This window comes from Larus michahellis, chromosome 8 (genome assembly GCF_964199755.1).
Source record: "Larus michahellis chromosome 8, bLarMic1.1, whole genome shotgun sequence".
NCBI lineage: Eukaryota > Metazoa > Chordata > Aves > Charadriiformes > Laridae > Larus > Larus michahellis.
Window position 1 is genome coordinate 38,965,802 of NC_133903.1, and position 16,831 is coordinate 38,982,632.

General features: G+C 41.5%; 1 protein-coding gene across 2 annotated transcripts in view; it reads left to right on the forward strand.

The window, feature by feature from the left end:
- The window catches only part of TGFBR3 (transforming growth factor beta receptor 3), a 121,188-nt gene that overhangs the window by 38,995 nt on the left and 65,362 nt on the right, over positions 1–16,831 (forward strand). For both annotated transcript variants that reach the window (XM_074596862.1, XM_074596863.1), the window contains exon 3: positions 12,352–12,536. In XM_074596862.1, the coding sequence (XP_074452963.1) occupies positions 12,352–12,536 (185 nt within the window). The remainder of the gene's footprint in view (positions 1–12,351; positions 12,537–16,831) is intronic.

The following is a 16,831-nucleotide window of genomic DNA, read 5'->3' on the forward strand; positions in this document are numbered from 1 at the left end:
AGCCCGAGTAACAGAGCCTCATTTCTTCATTTTATGAAGAAGCCGGTCCACTGATGAGCACTTTCAGTCTCTTTGCAGCTGAGGAGGTGGGAAAGGCAGCCCCAGCGTGTCCCGGGCTGGCTGGCAGCATGTGAATCATGCGTTTCAAAGCCGCCACCCTTGTTCCAACTCCGCGGCCAGCGGTGTGTTTATCAGATCGTCCTGACATTCAGCACTGAGCAAATGTTCCCTTTTTTAGTATAAAGTGATGTTCCTGACCTGCTAGCTGAGATTAGGGAGGGGAAGGCTTATTAAATTTCATGCTTGAGTGAAGCACCTATACATCAGCACAGAAGGGCTTCTGACAGGCAAAACCAAAGCAGGGGGTAAAGAACCCAAACCAAAAAGCCCTCTCCATCTGCTTTTCACTGACTGCCTGGTGTTGCAAGCAGGGTCCATGTGGTTCAGGACTGGCCAGAGATTAGAGGTGGTGGCTGCTAGCCTGCTCTTCAGACATGCGTGGTGAGTCTCCCATGTGCCCCCGGCATAGTAGTGAAGTTAAAGCAGAAGAAGATTGCGTGCAAGTTGCTGTTGAGCTGAAAGCTGCACCGTCTGGTACTCTGCATCTCTGTGTCTGTCAAAACCAAGATATTTTTGAAAGGAAATCACCTCTCTTTCCAGATGTGCATGCATCCATATGCACCAACATCCAAAATTAATTATTTCCTCTCTGAAGACTGAAGAGTGACCTGCCAATAATCCAATTGACAGATAAAGGCAAGACATCTTACTGAAAAGAAGAGCGCTTTGTTTGTAGATGCAGTGAATGACAAGTGCTGGTGAAGCTGAGCGGACTACATAGGAACAGTTTAATGGAATAATAAGGGTTGGACAGAAAACAAATTACAAGGAAACTTAGGAGAGCTGTGGAAAGGAAGCGCATAGAGGAAAAAAAAGGCAGAGACAGAGCCCCTGTAAGTTCAACGTCTCTATCTATATGAAGAAAAGGAACCAATTTGGGACTGAATAAAATAAATAAAAAAGAAAACTTTGACTGCACTTCTGTTTTGGAGCTTGGATGACCTATCAAAAATGATGCTAATGTTATGAATTAAAGGAAAATCTGTTAATGGTTTGTAGGAGCCTGTAATACTGTAATTGTTTAGAAATGTTTGTGGAGTATCTAATGGTTTCACTGACAGCGATTATAAAATTTTCTAAATTGCAAGAGTAGCTATCAAATCTGTGGTTGGTATGCACCCTGAATCAGTTAACATGAGGCACCTTTAATATCTCCTGATCTCCTTGAGGTTGCTCTCATTGGCTGTGAGATGAGACTGTGGATATCAACTCTTTCCACTGCATGGTAGTGCCCCTGGGACAACCAATATGGCACCATGTGGTTTTGGGCAAAAGATGGCTGTGTATGTAGGTCCAGTTGGAAGTCAGTGGGGATCAGGCATGTGACAGCTACTTGTGTTTCTGAAAAACTGCCATAGGATTTTCTTATTTTTAAATGAGGAGGATACGAGGAGCGATTGAAGGAGCTGGGACTGTTTAGTTTGAGGAAGAGGAGGCTGAGGGGAGACCTCATCGCGCTCTACAACTACTTGAAAGGCCATTGTAGAGAGGTTGGTGCTGGTCTCTTCTCACAGGTAGTTAGCGATAGAACAAGAGGGAATGGCTTCAAGCTGCAGCAGGGTAGGTTTAGGCTGGACATTAGGAAAAAATTCTTCACAGAAAGAGTGGTCAGGCACTGGAATAGGCTGCCCAGGGAGGTGGTGGAGTCACCATCCCTGGATGTGTTTAAGAGTCGTTTAGATGTGGCGTTAAGGGATATGGTGTAAGGGAGAACTTTGTAGAGTGGAGTTGATGGTTGGACTCGATGATCCCAAGGGTCTTTTCCAACCTAAATGATTCTATGATTCTAAATAATTCTGAACTGAATTTTAAGAAAGAAAGAAAAAAAAAAAAAACCAACAACAAAATCCACCTAAACCAAAATTCCTATCCCTGCTCCCAATCTAGTGACTATGTTCTATAATCTTACTATTACTCTGCATTGTGGTACCTTTATCTCTACCTATTGAGGCTGCCTGAGATGGGATACCAATGCTTTCTGTGTTGGTTCGAAAATCATTAGAACTTGTAGCAGCACTTTCAAGAGCACCCATGAGTATGCAAAGAACTGAAGTGTACGTTTGCAATTTAAATAGGTAACATTTTGTTGAGAGAGAGAGAGACTCAGAAGACTTGTTTTCTTAGATATGCACAGGCTGCTGAGGTCTGATCTGTGTTTACACGTGTGTTTTGTGCACGCTCTTTGATGATGCATGAATTCCTGTGCGGCTGATCGTGAAAGTAAGTATGGTTCTCTCTCTTCGCCTCCTGAAACTGATTTTATGAAGTCTGGAATTTCCTTCTGTGTCATCTCTAATTTACTCATTTTCAGGAGTACAGTAACAGCAGTAGTGTGGGTAGGATGGTCTGAGGAGTTTCAATACTGATTTATTAAAAATACAATGGTTTTGAAACCTGTTTTAGTTATTTTTGCTCTAAGCAGGCATTTAATTTTTTAGGCTTTTTTTTTTCCCTTTTGGCCCCAATACGGAGCTCTCATGAAACCAAGCAGAATGCTTCCTGTGTTGTCTGATAAAAAGTGCACTTCCATTCATTGTTTCCATGCAACTTCCTATCCTTTCTACCGTAAAGAGGGATAAATCAGAGACAATTTATGGGCTATCTCTGGGGAAAAGAGACTTTCACAACAAAAAGCTTGAATATTGTTTGGAATAATGAACAAGGAATGTTAGGAACAGTTTGTGTTTGTTCATTTCTTCCTCTTTGTGCAAGGCTACTTTATCCATTAACGGTGGTGAAAACTGAATGCTACCTTTGGTTCTTCCATTATGGCTGTTAAGGCACGACAATTACTTGCGTTTTAGGTACTGCTAATTATCTGAAATAATTCTTTTACAGTCTTCATACAAGTTTGTGGTGGAAGTCAGGCATTTCTGAAATACAGCCATGTCCTGGGGGGAAGCCCTCAGTCTGAGTAATGTTGGCCACTGTTTAAAAAAGGATAGGTGCTCCATGGGACCTGAGATTTAGGCAAGAGGATCACCTACATTTGAATTTTAGACCAATGGTTGGAAACTTCTGTTTTCTACTATTTGGTATAACAACAGGAAAAACTCAGCAACCCTTTCTGAAACGTTGGTGGACGACTTTGTTTTCTTTGGCATGGAAAACAAAAGTTGTGCTTTCTGGGTTTATTTAAATGAAAGTCAACACGTTAATGCTGTTCTGTTTATACAGATTAAAAAGATGCTCTTATGCTTGTAGAGTGTTTTCCAAATACCCACTTGGGAGAAGGGATGGGGAGGGTGGGGGAGAGGGCGAGCGCACATGTATGGATGAGTGTGCACGTTTAGCCATGGAAAAATACTGGAGAAGAGTTCCTGTAAGCAGCATTTTGCTGCAGACCTCAAGGGCAGGTAGGGCTCTGACAGTACTTTTGGTCAGAAAGAAGTGCAGCAGAGGTTACGTAAAATGTAGCTCTGTGGAACAGTACATCTGCTTTGAAAGACTTCTTTGTTTTCCAGGTACAGATGTTTGTTTTCTAAGATTATGCCTCATGCATAACGATGTCTTAAAATTGTGCTGAGCGGATGTTAAACCAAACAGGTTTTTCATTCATTGCCTTTTCTGTTTTATTAGCTTAATAGGTGTATAAACAAGACAGCTGGAGCTTCTTTTGTTAAACAAGATACTAACTGACTGACACTGCCTAGCTTTGCCTTGCTTGCTTAGGTATCGAAATGAGTTTTGCTGTATAATGAAAGAATGTGACTTTCTTATTTACATTTTTTCATAAAATGGATGGTGCAGGTATAATTAATAATTTCCAAGTAACAGTACATTGCTACAGAAGTTGAGTTTTATTTGATGGTTAATTTTTTCCAATTGAATTTGCATCAATTTTGCATCCTGATAAGGACAAAACATCAGTAGAAACTTATTCTTTAAGAAAGCAGAAGAAAGCATTTGTGCTTTCAAAATGTAATTTGAATTTTATCCCACATGGAAAAAAAAAATGAGATGTGTGCAGGCAACACTTGAGGTTAGATCATCTCTGCTAAACAGATGAGATAAACCTCGTGCTTGTACCAATAGCTAGGAGCAGTGGGAATGGGTATTTTGCAACACATCCTCTACAGAGGCATAAACGGTTATTTTGTTTAGAAGGAGAAACCGGCAGCGGGAGTTTGTACCAAACATAACAGCAATCCAAAAAAGGTCTGGGGCATGTCATCCATAGGTCTGAATGATTCCCAGTGGGCAGGCAGGAGATGCTAGATAGACTTTAGTATGCATAACAAATGTCTAAAAAGACTGCAGAAAATAAATGATCAAAAAACATTGCAGATTAAATGTAATCTAATATATTGAAACATCTGAATAGTTTGGCGCAGGCGTGGAATAGGTTCTGGGCAGAGTTGATGATAATGGAATGGGAATTCATGGGGGGTTGATAGCTGGGGATCGAGAGCACATAGAGCAAGGGTCTGATTCCACGTAGCATTAATAGTAGAAACCAGCATAAAGGAGAAGTATGTAGGTTAATGCGTAGTTCCAGAGGACAGGGGTGGGATTTTTTTCCTTGGAGAAAGGGGGAAGGAGCAGGGATGGTGTCATGGGGTTGCTGAAGATTAGTGGGCTTTGAGCACTGGAATGGGGAACCTCTGCTGTGTTTTTGCCTAAGCACATGTTTTTCGTTAGGACAGCTTGTGTGTTTTAACTCCTTCTACAACCAAGTCTTGCCATCTGTACTGAATATTGCTTGAGGATGTATATTTTCCTTCTTCTTAGTTTAAGTTTTATAGCTCGCTCATTTCTAATAGATATATGTGGAGTCTGAGATTTTGGGTGTTTTGTTTGTTTGGCTTGATCTGTTTTTTTAAAATAGCCAAAATCAGTCCACATCCAAGAATCCTTTCCCCTGTAATTTTAAACCTCTCTTCCTTGCCCCTGTGGTAATTCAGCCAAAAGTAGTTCCACCATGAAGAATACTCTTTTCTTGCTGACAAGAAGCCTGTGCTAGATGTGGTGGTAAAGGAACTCCCTGAAAACTAAGGGTATGAAGGGAAACGTACCCAGCTCCGTGTACAACAGCTATGCTGTGTTTATGTTTTCAGTACAATGCTTCTGTCTCCTTTTTGTCATGTGCTCCCACTTGCTTTTCTTTACATATTGTTTTCTCATGGACTGTTTTGCTTCTTCTGTCCATTTCTGCCAAAGCCCTAAAATGCGTTCAAGGGCTTCCATGAACATTTACTCAATTTCAGTCCTGCTCTGATTGGAGTTGACAAGGGCTCTGCTGTCTGCTCTTCCTTCTGCTAAAGTAGAATCTGCTCTAAATTCATTGATGCCGGCCAGTGATTGTGGCGCAGTGATTGAACAATCTCTTAATCAGAGTTATTCAACAAATGTGGAAAATGTCTGCTTTTAAAAAGTTTTAAAACATTTTTCCTGGGGGAACTCCTAGTTTATGTAAATAGTCTTATTGAAGGGAGATATCTGCTGCATTTCAACGCAGTCCATAGTTGCATGAGGAAAAGCTTGTAAGACCTAATATGTAGTAGCAATAGTAAAATAAGGTCATAATTTAGTGTTGGGACATATTATAAAATTGCCTAACTTTGGGGCTTTTTCCTGGTATCAGGAAAGCACATAAAAATTATAGAAAGGAGAGAATATCCAAATTAGAACAAAATTTATTTAATACTGTAAGGTTATTTCTTTTTTCTTATTCCCCAGCCCTTTTCTTCTTCCCCTTAAACCTTTTATTACAATATTGAGCATATCCTATGTAAATGCTAGTTTTTGAAACTTAGGGTGAAATTACTAGGTGCACCAGTGTAAATAAAAACTAACTAAAAAAAACCCAACCCCCATGCTTTAAAATTTATTTCTTTAACATTAAAGTATCCAGGAATTTTTTGTCAGAGCAAATCTACCACTGTTGTTACTCCCATGCATTTCTGAATAAGTACTAAAGCAGAAAAGTGATACTGAAACACACCAAGGTTTTGTTTGTCACTTAATTTCTCCCTCCTCCTTACCAAAATCACAGCAGCTGAGCAGTAGTATCATCCAGCATTGTGTCCTGTGTTTCATCAGAGTTGGAACTGCTGCCACGAGCTGTATAGAACAAGAGAACCGTAACGCTCCCCTCCCCAGCCCAACAGTGTGGAAGACACAAAAATGAACCAGCAGTAGATATATACAAATATAAAATGCTTTGGACAATAATCTTCTACTTTAGTCTTCCTACTGGCCAGTATTAAGATCCAACGTACAAATCTTCCTTGCAGTATCTTGCTTCTCTCCCCTGCATCTTCCTTATGGTGGTCACACTTACTCGGAGAGGAAAATTGCGTAATCTGGGAAGAGTCTTGGACAGTCCGGCTCCTTGTTGTTGGTGTTCGTGGTGGAAATGCTTCTCCTTTTCTATGAGGTGAAATGCTGCAGTTTCCTCTATGCCACAGCCTCTCATCACAAGGCAGCTGTGATATTTCCTACCATCTCATCTTGTCTTTTCCATCTCTCAGAACTTAAGGCTGCTTGCCAGAATTGACTGATCCTGAGCACTCAAGTGCTTGCTTAGGAGTGTGAAGCTGTTTTTTTTCATGATCATCTGTAGCAAAAGCTGCTCTTTGAATTAATGGTGAAGGTTGTCCATTATCTTCTACGCCATTTGAATCACCAGGAATTTGTCTTCCCAGGTGGCCATCTGTGAAGGGGTGTGCAGGAGGGAATTTAGTAATCGTTGTTACAGAGCCACCCATAGTAATTAGTAACGACTTACAGTTTCTCTTTGAGTGGCAGGCATCACTTCTCTCTGTAGATTCTTCTTTGCTTCAATTCTTGAGTATAGGGGTTTTTTTGGTATAAATTCTTTGGTGAGAAACCCTTTATAAGAAGTTTGTGTAGATGGTAACAATTTCTCCACGTGGAGCAGTGGCCCTTCACCCATGTGCTTGTATCTTTAGAAGTGAGTGGTGAATGTTGTAGGAAGAGGTTATTACTAAGTCTGCTCAAGTGCTCCACAGTGGATCTTAAGCTTTTCAGTTGAAGAGAAAATGGCTTCCCCTCCTGTTGTTTTACAGAACCCTACTGTCATTCAAAAGTAGGTTTCAGGATCCTGTCTCTTTTCTTCCTTCTTGTTCCAGTCATCATTGTCACTAGCTGATGAAACAAATGCCCTTAAATTAACCTTCTCCAAAAGAACTTCCGTGAAAGTCTGCCATTTGGGCATAATGAAGTTTCTGCTTGGATAGTCAGCCTCCTCTAAGACTTGCTTTTGAGTGTATAAAGTGATGAATTCTAGCAGGATCTGCAGTAATTTATATTACTTTGTACCTGACAGCACAGAGATCCCTGGTGTTCCTCAAGTCTGGGTTTTGAATTTTTGTCTTTATGTATAATGACTAGATTTGTGTCATTTCCTCATTCAAAAATCAATTAGAATAAATCTGCCCTCCTTCCTAGGAGTGTTATATCCCATTGGTGTGGCTTGTATCCTCTGGCGTGGCGTACGGGAACCATGCTAACTTGCTGTGGAGCCCCCAGCACAGATTCACGCAATTTGCAGGAGCTGGTCACAATTTTCAGCTGACAACACTGTAGAAATCTCCATGGAAATACAACAGAAAGTATATTAGCCTTTACTATTTGAATAAAATCCATCACAGTTATGAGTTGGTCTTGGGTTGTTGTATTAACCCCCTTAGTGTCGTACTTCCATTTACAGCAGAACACATGTTACTCATTAGTAGCATGGATGATATGGGAAACAAGAATGTTGAAATTGTGTTGAATATGTTCCAGATGTTAGTATTAAACAAGGCTGGGTCTGCATTAAGATTTCCTTTAAAATATTCTTATTAATTGGAAGTGGAAAATAATGCAATACTAAACGATTCTCTAGAATTCTAAATTCACTAAACATTTGCCGTCGTAAAACACATATGTAATAACCTGCGTTCCATCTTCAAAAGGCTTTGCAGGCATTAAGCAACTAAAATTTGATTGTGGTAAGAGCCAGGATTTACTAACAAGGTTAAATGGATTCATGGTCCACAGTTAGACAAAAGCCCAAGGATGGCTGTGCGTGCGCAGCGACCTGCTCAGCAGAGAAGGGACTAAAGGCTCGTAGCTGCACTAGGATGTATAAACTGGAAGATACTTTTGACTCTTTAAGTGCCAGTTTAATGGGGATGAGATCCAAGAGAGTATCTGTATGTGCTGGAAGCTGATGAGGCAATCTTGATGCGTTAATTGGATGAACTGGCCCTTAAGCAGTGATGACAGTGAATTTTGGCAGGGTGTCGGTGTTGCTGATGCAGGGGAGGTTGGCAGGAACGGGGTGTGGGGCTTGGGGGGGAAGCTGGTGAGCCTGGTCCTGGCATTTGTGCAGGGCAGAGCCCCGGAACAGTAAAGCCCGGGCAGGATGAGGCTGTGGTGTCATGTTGGCTTTCAAACTCAAACAGGTGGCACAGAGGTGATAAACTATCAGATTAGTAGTGTCACAGAAAGGGCTTTCTGTTTGGTTTTTTTTGAGTGGTAAATATGCACTTTGTGGGATTTAGGGAAGTAACTAGCTTTCCAGTCAGAGGAAGGTGGCAGGAGGGATGGAAGATAAGCGGGAGGGGTCTGTGAGGGAGCCAAGAAAGGCGAGCACAGAGGATCTGGAAAGAGGAGAGACCTCTCACTGCTCCCATCGGAGTGACAGTGCCTCGGAGTGGCACCTTCCTCTCTCCGACTGGGACAGATCTGCAGGTGTGGTAGGAAGTGCTGGAAAGAACTGTTAATGAATGTTTAGCGAATAGCTCAGGCGGTGCTGGGGTGCATGCAGGGTAAGAGTAGACTAAAATACAGCATAAATGGAGAGAAGGTGGCAGAAAGAACTGTCTTGTGCCACGTACAGGCTGAGCATCAGTGGACTTTGTGACCTAGAAGTAAGTTTTCCTTTCACTTGGCAGTAGCTCCAGACATGCAGGCGTATGCTGGGCATGGCACTACGCCCACTTCAGTGGTCAGGCAAATATGCGGATTTCAGTGCATGAAAACGCACGGGTATTGGTACTGCCAGCGCAATTAAGAGAAGTAATGTTCAGGAGAGTCTTGAGTTCCTAGGAAGGGTAGTATGGGCCTGGGACACAGCTATACAGCACCTATGTGAAACTCTGGCAAAAATGCCACATCTGGAATAATCCTTCTGTTATTTACCCCACCACCGTGTGTGGGCAGTCTTACAGCATATGTGGTCTGACTTGCAGCAGAGCCACCCTCCAGTAGATACCCTGATCTTCCGTTCAAATTTCAAGGGCTATATCTCAGTCAGTCATGGATGTTGGTCTGAAAGCATCTCTACCGGATGCAGTAACTCCCCCAAAACCTTGGTTTCTTACACTGAGCAGCTCAGAACAACTCTGTGCACCCCTTCCTTCAAAACAGAGCTGATAGTGGTGTGCCCCAGGCTCGTGGGGCACAAACCAGCGCGTGTCTGGATGCCACGCAGCTGTACTGGTGTAAGAGCAGACCTACACCAGTAAGCCCTGCTTAAGAAGCCCTGCTTGAGACTGGTGCAGGCAAGCAGGCTTGCTGCCAGCAGTGTGATGGAGTTTTGGCAGGAGGTGCGGCCCATGTTAGCTGGGATGGCGGGCAGGCAGGGCAGGCATGCCTCCGTCTGCCCTTCACTGTACAGATAACCTCAGCTGCCCGTGGTTATCCAGGATGGGAACTTCGGCTCCCTCTGGGCGTATTTCCATCTTGTACGTTGGGCAGAACAGAGGGCCCTGAGAGAAGGGCTTTCTTCATGTGCGCTTGAGGTGCCAGTGAGGGAGGCAGTTACAGACAGCCTGAACATACCAGTCACTGTTGTCTTTGTGTGGATGAGTCCGTGTAGGAAGTGAAGGGAAAATCCAGGTGTCTTCTCCTCTAATGTGGCAAATATGTACAGTATAAAGACCAGAAGAAGGCTGGAAAGGGGGACTGGTAGATGTACTGCATGGAAACGGGTGTTCACAAGGGAATCCATCCATCTGCTGGGAGGAAGGTATTAGCTCTTTCTCCTGAACCTTTACTAAGGAAAGCACACATTTTTGTCAGCAACTCTATTTCTGTCTTGTTTGGAGTCTTGCACCTTGAGGCACTGGAACAGGTTGCCCAGGGAAGTTGTGGATGGCCCATCCCTGGAAGTTTTCAAGGCCAGGCTGGATGGGGCTTTGAGCAACCTGGTCTAGTGGGAGGTGTCCCTGCCCATGGCAGGGGGGTGGGAACTAGGTGATCTTTAAGGTCCCTTCCAACACAAACCATTCTATGAGTCTGAGTCAGCTCCATTCAGGTCTGCAAGAAACAATTCAACGAAGGTGCTTCTTGGCTCTCAGTTTGTTCCCCGGCCCAAGAAGTGCTTGTGGAGTTTAGAAATGCTTTTTGTGCAGGTTGTATAAGGCGGTCTGCTGCAGGACTTGCACATCAGTGGCTGGGCTAATTGATTAGTTAAGTTCTCTGATCTGCACTTGCACATCAGGAAAATGAGCCCTCTGTGCTTGTTGTGTTATTGTTACAAATTCTAAATATTTCTTCAACTGTTACAGAGGGCAACTTTTTCATAGATAATTTTTTTTTTAAACTGTCATTGCTTGGAGTGGTCCCATTTTCCATGTGTATTCTTAAAAAGGAATTGATAAAAAAAGACAGCCAAATAAACCTCAAATCCTCCAAGCTGGTGGTCAGTGCTTCTACCAAGCTCCTCAATTAGAGAGCAGAAAGTTTGTTTATCCTCTGTACCCCAGGCACAGGCATGCGTAATTTACGCCTTGAGCATTGCCTTTAACAAATACTGCTGTTCTGTGGGAGCTGGCAGGGTATGTGCTATGCACCGGTGGGTTTCAGGAGCGGCCCCTTTGGCAGGACAAGGCACGCACGGCCCCAGGCACTGCGGAAATCTCCCTGTGCTTGGGGGCTTTGCTTTTTCCAGATAAAGCCTGTTTTAAGATGGGCTCTCTGACTTCTACATGGCCAGCTGCTAACTGTATCTTGGGTGAACTGTCTTTTTAACCAGCAAAGTGTAGGTCATTGCTTATATAATTAAACATATGTGTACACCGAAGTCAAATGAACTCTAGTGCTACAAGAGCTGGATGTAGACTTGACAAGACCAGACAGAGCTCTGCCATTTGATCAGTTGAGGATTTTCTTTCATTTTGAACTCTTTTCGAAAAAAGCATTTTACTTCAATTGCAGATGGACGCTATCTGGGAAAAAAAAAAAATCATACTCCTAGCTTATATTTTTCTTATGCCTTGCAGCCTCTGAACCAACTGGTTCGTGTGAGTCTGATTCTTATCTGAGTGACTTTGGTGCAAATTAGGGGTTAAGTCAATTGACATTCTCCTGTGACCTTCTGAATCAAAACCATACTGTATCTGTTATGGTCGGGGATGGGTTTGAGCCATTTTGGAAAAGCAGGGCTGCTTTTCATAAATATTTGTCTTGCTTTAGTTTCCTGAGATATAGTTTAAATGTAAACTGCTCTGTATGTTTCGGCTTTTGTGCTATCTTGCTACATCACATCACGCTGTCTCACGTACTATATAAGAGTATGGCACTACATCATGCTGTGGTGATTATTTGAAAGGGCGTACACTCTGTTTTGGACTAGATAGCTGTTATCAGTGTAGATAATTGCTGTCAGACACAAAATAGACTCAGTAAACAAACATTTCATTTTATCATGTGACAGATGCCTGCTGTTTTGTACAATGTATTTGAACGACGTTCACTATAAATCAGCGCTGCTTCAAAAGCAACAAATCCAACTCACCCAAATCCTTCCTGATGTAATTACTTTATACTAGAGATTAACTTTCCATTGTTGTATATACATGGTTGCATTTTTCAATGCTAGGAGATAACAATGTTTGACATAAACAAATAATTCATATCTAAGATGAACCAGTTCCTCCTACCACTAATTTGTTTTTTTTGCTTTGGGTTTTTTTGGGGGGGCTTTTTTTCTCTTTTATCCTTCATTTCCTCCCTGGTAAAGACAAGACTACCTTCAGTTTTGGAATTCATACTTTAAATTTAGACTTTCAGAGAGAAATGAACGAACGAGTTAGCATATTTAGGAGAACTTAAAAGAGCAACAGAAATAAATGTCTTTGTGGATAATGAACATGAAGCCTGTGTTTGTGTTCCTGTGGGTTTTGTGACCAAAAGGATGATCATTATTTGACAGGTGTAATCTATGTATTGCTTTTTTTTCTCCAAATGATGTGCATCTCTTGTCTTCCTCTGCAGGTCCTGTGCCTAGGAGTGAATGTGTCTTATTGCCTGTTAACAGTTCGCACCCAGTCCATGCCTTACTGGAGAGTTTTACAGTCTTATCTGGCTGTGCAAGCCGAGGCACCACAGGCCTGCCGCAGGAGGTGCATGTCCTCAATCTCAGAAATCCCGAGGAGGGTCTTGGCCATCATGAAAGAGAGGTAAAGGTGAAATTGCTTTTCGTCCAGATGCCTGGCTACAAGTGTGTCTGAAAATGGGATTGTTCTACATTAATGTCCTGAATAAAGTTATTTCTGAATTGTGACCAGAAAGACTACAAAGAAGCAAGTGCAATTGGTGTGGATACCGTCCACCAATGCTTTGCGTGTCACATGAGTAAACCGCTTCCATAGCCAGCCACTCTCCATCGCCTTTCACAACCATGAAGTATACTTTAAAAAGGTGGCGGGGTGGGCAAAGGAAATAAGAAACAGATTTAGATCTACAAGAGGCCTTTACAGAATTGGCTGTCTTCAAAAGCAGATCGTTTACCTAAATGTGTTGTAAATTAACATGAATACCTTTGGATCCCTGCCATGACCGCTATAAACAAATATTTAAGTTCAGATTCTTTTACCCCTGTAATACATCCTGAACGCTTCACTGAGGGGGGACTGCTGTACGGAAAGCAAGTGTTGCTGACTATGGTAGTACTTAAGTACAGTCCAATTACTTATTTATGTGCGTTGCACTCGGAGGGCCTGGCAAGAACTTGAGCTGCTCTGAAAGCAACAGCACAAGAAGAAAATTTTTGATGTTAAGTTGTGCAGTACTGTTGTTTACTCTCAAACACATCAAAACACAGTGCCGAAGTGAAAAGAAAACATTGAATGCCATGACAGCTGAGCTTCTTAGTTCATGTTCTTACAGTATTAAACACACAAATCCTTAGTACTGTGTCCTGTGAGAGCAACATGCATGTACACAATTAGCAGCATTTGTAATGAGAGAACAAAGATGATGATCTAGTAGGCGGAAGCTTAGAAAAAGAGGGTCTAAATCTGTGCTGAAAGAACTTTTAAGTGGAGTCTTTTATAGTGATTTAAATAAAGGCATATAGTCTTGGCCATGATCAAAGCCTTTCCACTGACTTCAATAGCAGCCTTGTTGGGTTTGTGGTGCGTTCATCTCAATGTGGATTGTATGCATCCATGAAACTTCGGCTGTTGTGTTCATTTTCACTATATACACTGTCTGAAATGACTACTGTATGATGAAAAGGTTATTCACTGTTTTTTCAGTAGGCATCTTATTGGCTGCCCTTAATCAAAAAAGTGAAGTCTTCTTCAGTTCAGCTGTCACAAAATGAGCAGAAAAATTACACTTTTTTTTTTCTGTGGGGCTGGGAATGAGGAATAGAGTTTTTTTTGTTTGTTTGTTTTGTTGGTGTGGTTTTTTTTTTTTTAAAGCCTTCTATAGTTTGTCAGGCACAAGGTTATCAGGCTGATGAGTACACTGTGTATGCCTGAAAAAAGTGTAGGTACAATCAGTTCTCTGGGCATGAAAACCAAATTGTAGTTGAAATCTCTTTTTCTTCTTTTTTTTTTCTTTTCTTTTCTTTTGGTGTAATATAGTTTTCTTATGAAAACTAAGCCTTATGTGATTCTGCTGTGATTCTCATCACCCAGCAACCTTTAAATCCATTGACAAGACACAGACGAATTTGTTATGACGGGTAGATCTCAAGAGGTAATCACAACTTTTGATGGAAGTGGGCAGAAGAGTGCCCTCGTTGTGGGGATGTGGTATAGCGGGAACTTGTAACTTCTTAGTTACTAAAGTGTTCCCGGGGGTGGGATGAAGCAGGCTACAGCTGGATCTTGTACCTCCTGAGAGACCCGAATGAATCAACTGCAAAGCGCACATTTGCATAAAACCAAATTTCCCTCTGGTTCGATGCTTCTACCACTAATTGTGTAACAGTGCAGCTTCTGCACTGTTGTGTGTGCACACGCAACATGAGCTACAGTCACACATGCACAAGGTTGCAGGCTGTGCCACTACTGTCTAATCGTCTTGACAGAACAATTGAAGATTTAAATATTGGGCTTTGAATAAAAATAGTTGCTGTCTAGCAGAAAGAGTCTGGTTGTGCCTCCTCTAACGTGCTTACGGTAAGAAAGCAGTTTGCCCCAAGCTGTCTTTTCTGTGTACTTCTGCGGTATACAAAAGGGTAGGGCACAGAATGTATTTCACAATTTGTAGCCCTTCTCCCATCTCCCAGCCAGTTTCCAGTCTCAGCCATGGAGGTGGCTGCGCTAAAAATGCACAGGAAGCTGGAGCAAGGCTTGCTGGCGACTGTGTCGAGCAAAAGAGTGTAAACAACTTGGAAAGATAGGATTTCACTTATAGGATCAGACTCGGAAAACAAAGCAGAGCAAATGTTATCTTTTCCATTATTGTGAAAACCAAGTGGCCTTTTGTCTTAAAAGTAGAATGTACCCATCACCTCAAGTTACTTCAGTTTGATTTACCAGCTGAGGTATTTCCTGTTGCCTGCAAATGCTGATAGCAAAGGTAGAGATTTGTTTGTCATACAGTATTTCCAGTATACTCCAGAATAAAACCAGTATTTTTGTTTGACAGTACGTTAGCTAGATTCAGCAGCCTTGAAAGCATGTTTAAAATAAATCACGCATTCATTCAGAGGTTGGCTGAAGCTCTCATGACATGGAATGCAAGATCTGAAAATCTTTGAGTGAAGGCTTGCTTTGGGGGAGGAGGTCGGGTTTTGTTTTGTTTTTAACCTGCCCTGTGCTGGATGCCGCTAAATTACACATTCCTTACTTGCTGGGAGGAGTGTAAACTTCCCCTAGCAAATTCCTTGGAGAGCTCATGCATTAAACATACTTGTGCAGTTATCCTGGTTCTCATAAATATGCAACATACATGTATGCATTAATTTAACTTATTTTGACACTTGTGTAGAATATACAGACAGCAAGCATTTGCAAATTTAAACATAGGAGGGGTGGCTGATGTGGGGGGAGGGCATGGCAGGCGCATGTGTTCCTCCTGTAACACACACAGGCTTTTCTGTAAAGATTAGTATGGTTTGGGTGCTTTTTGTTCCTTGTAAACAGGGAAAAAAATAGGTGGACTGGAAATGTATGGGATTATGTATTCTGAACAAACTTTGCAAAACTAAATCAGTAATTTAGCACTTTCAGGTTAAGTCTGAAATCTGGTAAATGTAAGGTCATATCGTAAAATGCTGTAATCGCATCTGTGATCTTCAAGGAATTTGTTTGTATTTTACTTCGTTAATCCCTGTTGGGGTGACATCTTCTTTGTTGAGACTGTGAAGACACTTTCTTCAAGTAAGAACCCCAAAAGTTTCAATCTTTTTCAGGTATTTCTTAGAAATTTCTTCTATTACAATTCATATTGGCCATGCTTTATCATAGGAAATAGAATACGGGTGCATGTAATAGCCACAAGTGTTTATATTGAACTTGGCATGAAAAATGCAAGCCTTTTTTGTTTGTTTTATTTGATCAAATATTCCTGGGGAAGTGAGTGGATGTGTGCATTTCCGTACTGATCTGGGTTTCAGCTGAAAGCCAGGAACTACCGAACTCTTACAATAAGTTTCTCTTCAGTTTTGGGTATCTTCACTGCTTCACTTTACCAGATTTTAGAAAGGAGGTACTTGCTTTCTCATGAAGCTGCTTCTTCTGTTATGAGAAAGAATTGTTGTGTGTGGTTGCACTTGGGAACTCTAGAGATTTGCACCAGAAAAATGTGTATAAAAAAAAATGTAAAAATTATTTTTAGATGAAAGTCACTCCTTAGGTATATTAGCAAGTCCTAAATTACTGGAAGATTCTTTTATTATACCTGTCAGTTGAATTTCCCTGATCTGCTTCAGGCACTCAGCCACCATTGAAATAGCTAAAGGGGGAGCAAGGGCATATAAAATTAATCTCATGTGAGTACTTAAGATTGAATACATGTGAATACATGGAATCAGAGTTCCTGGCAATGGATTCACTATTGTTTTTGTTGACATCCTCATCCTCAATAGCTTTAAGATGTTATGCCTGATACAGATGTTTGACAAGTGTTATGTGAAATGAAAGCAGGAAAATCAAGGACTCATCTTTATTTTTACAATTTTGAGTAATGCCACTGAGGCCGTAATAGTTCGTCAGACTTTTTCCCCGCTGTTTAATCAGTGTTACTTGGCAACAATTTCACAATAAAAAATATTTTCCTTTGAGAGCAAACCTGTTACTAACATGCCTGCTAGTTCCCGTGGAGCAGCCTAATTATAATTGCTAGTGATGTATCTTGGGTTCCTGAGCCAACCTACCTAAAAGTCATAAAATAATGGGAAAAATTACTTAAATCCAATATTTAAGTACTTTGTGAAGAGATCCTCTACGTTGTAAAAATGGGACCAGGAAAGAATCTGAAACAGTCACTTGATAATGTACTTCTACATCCTGATCTT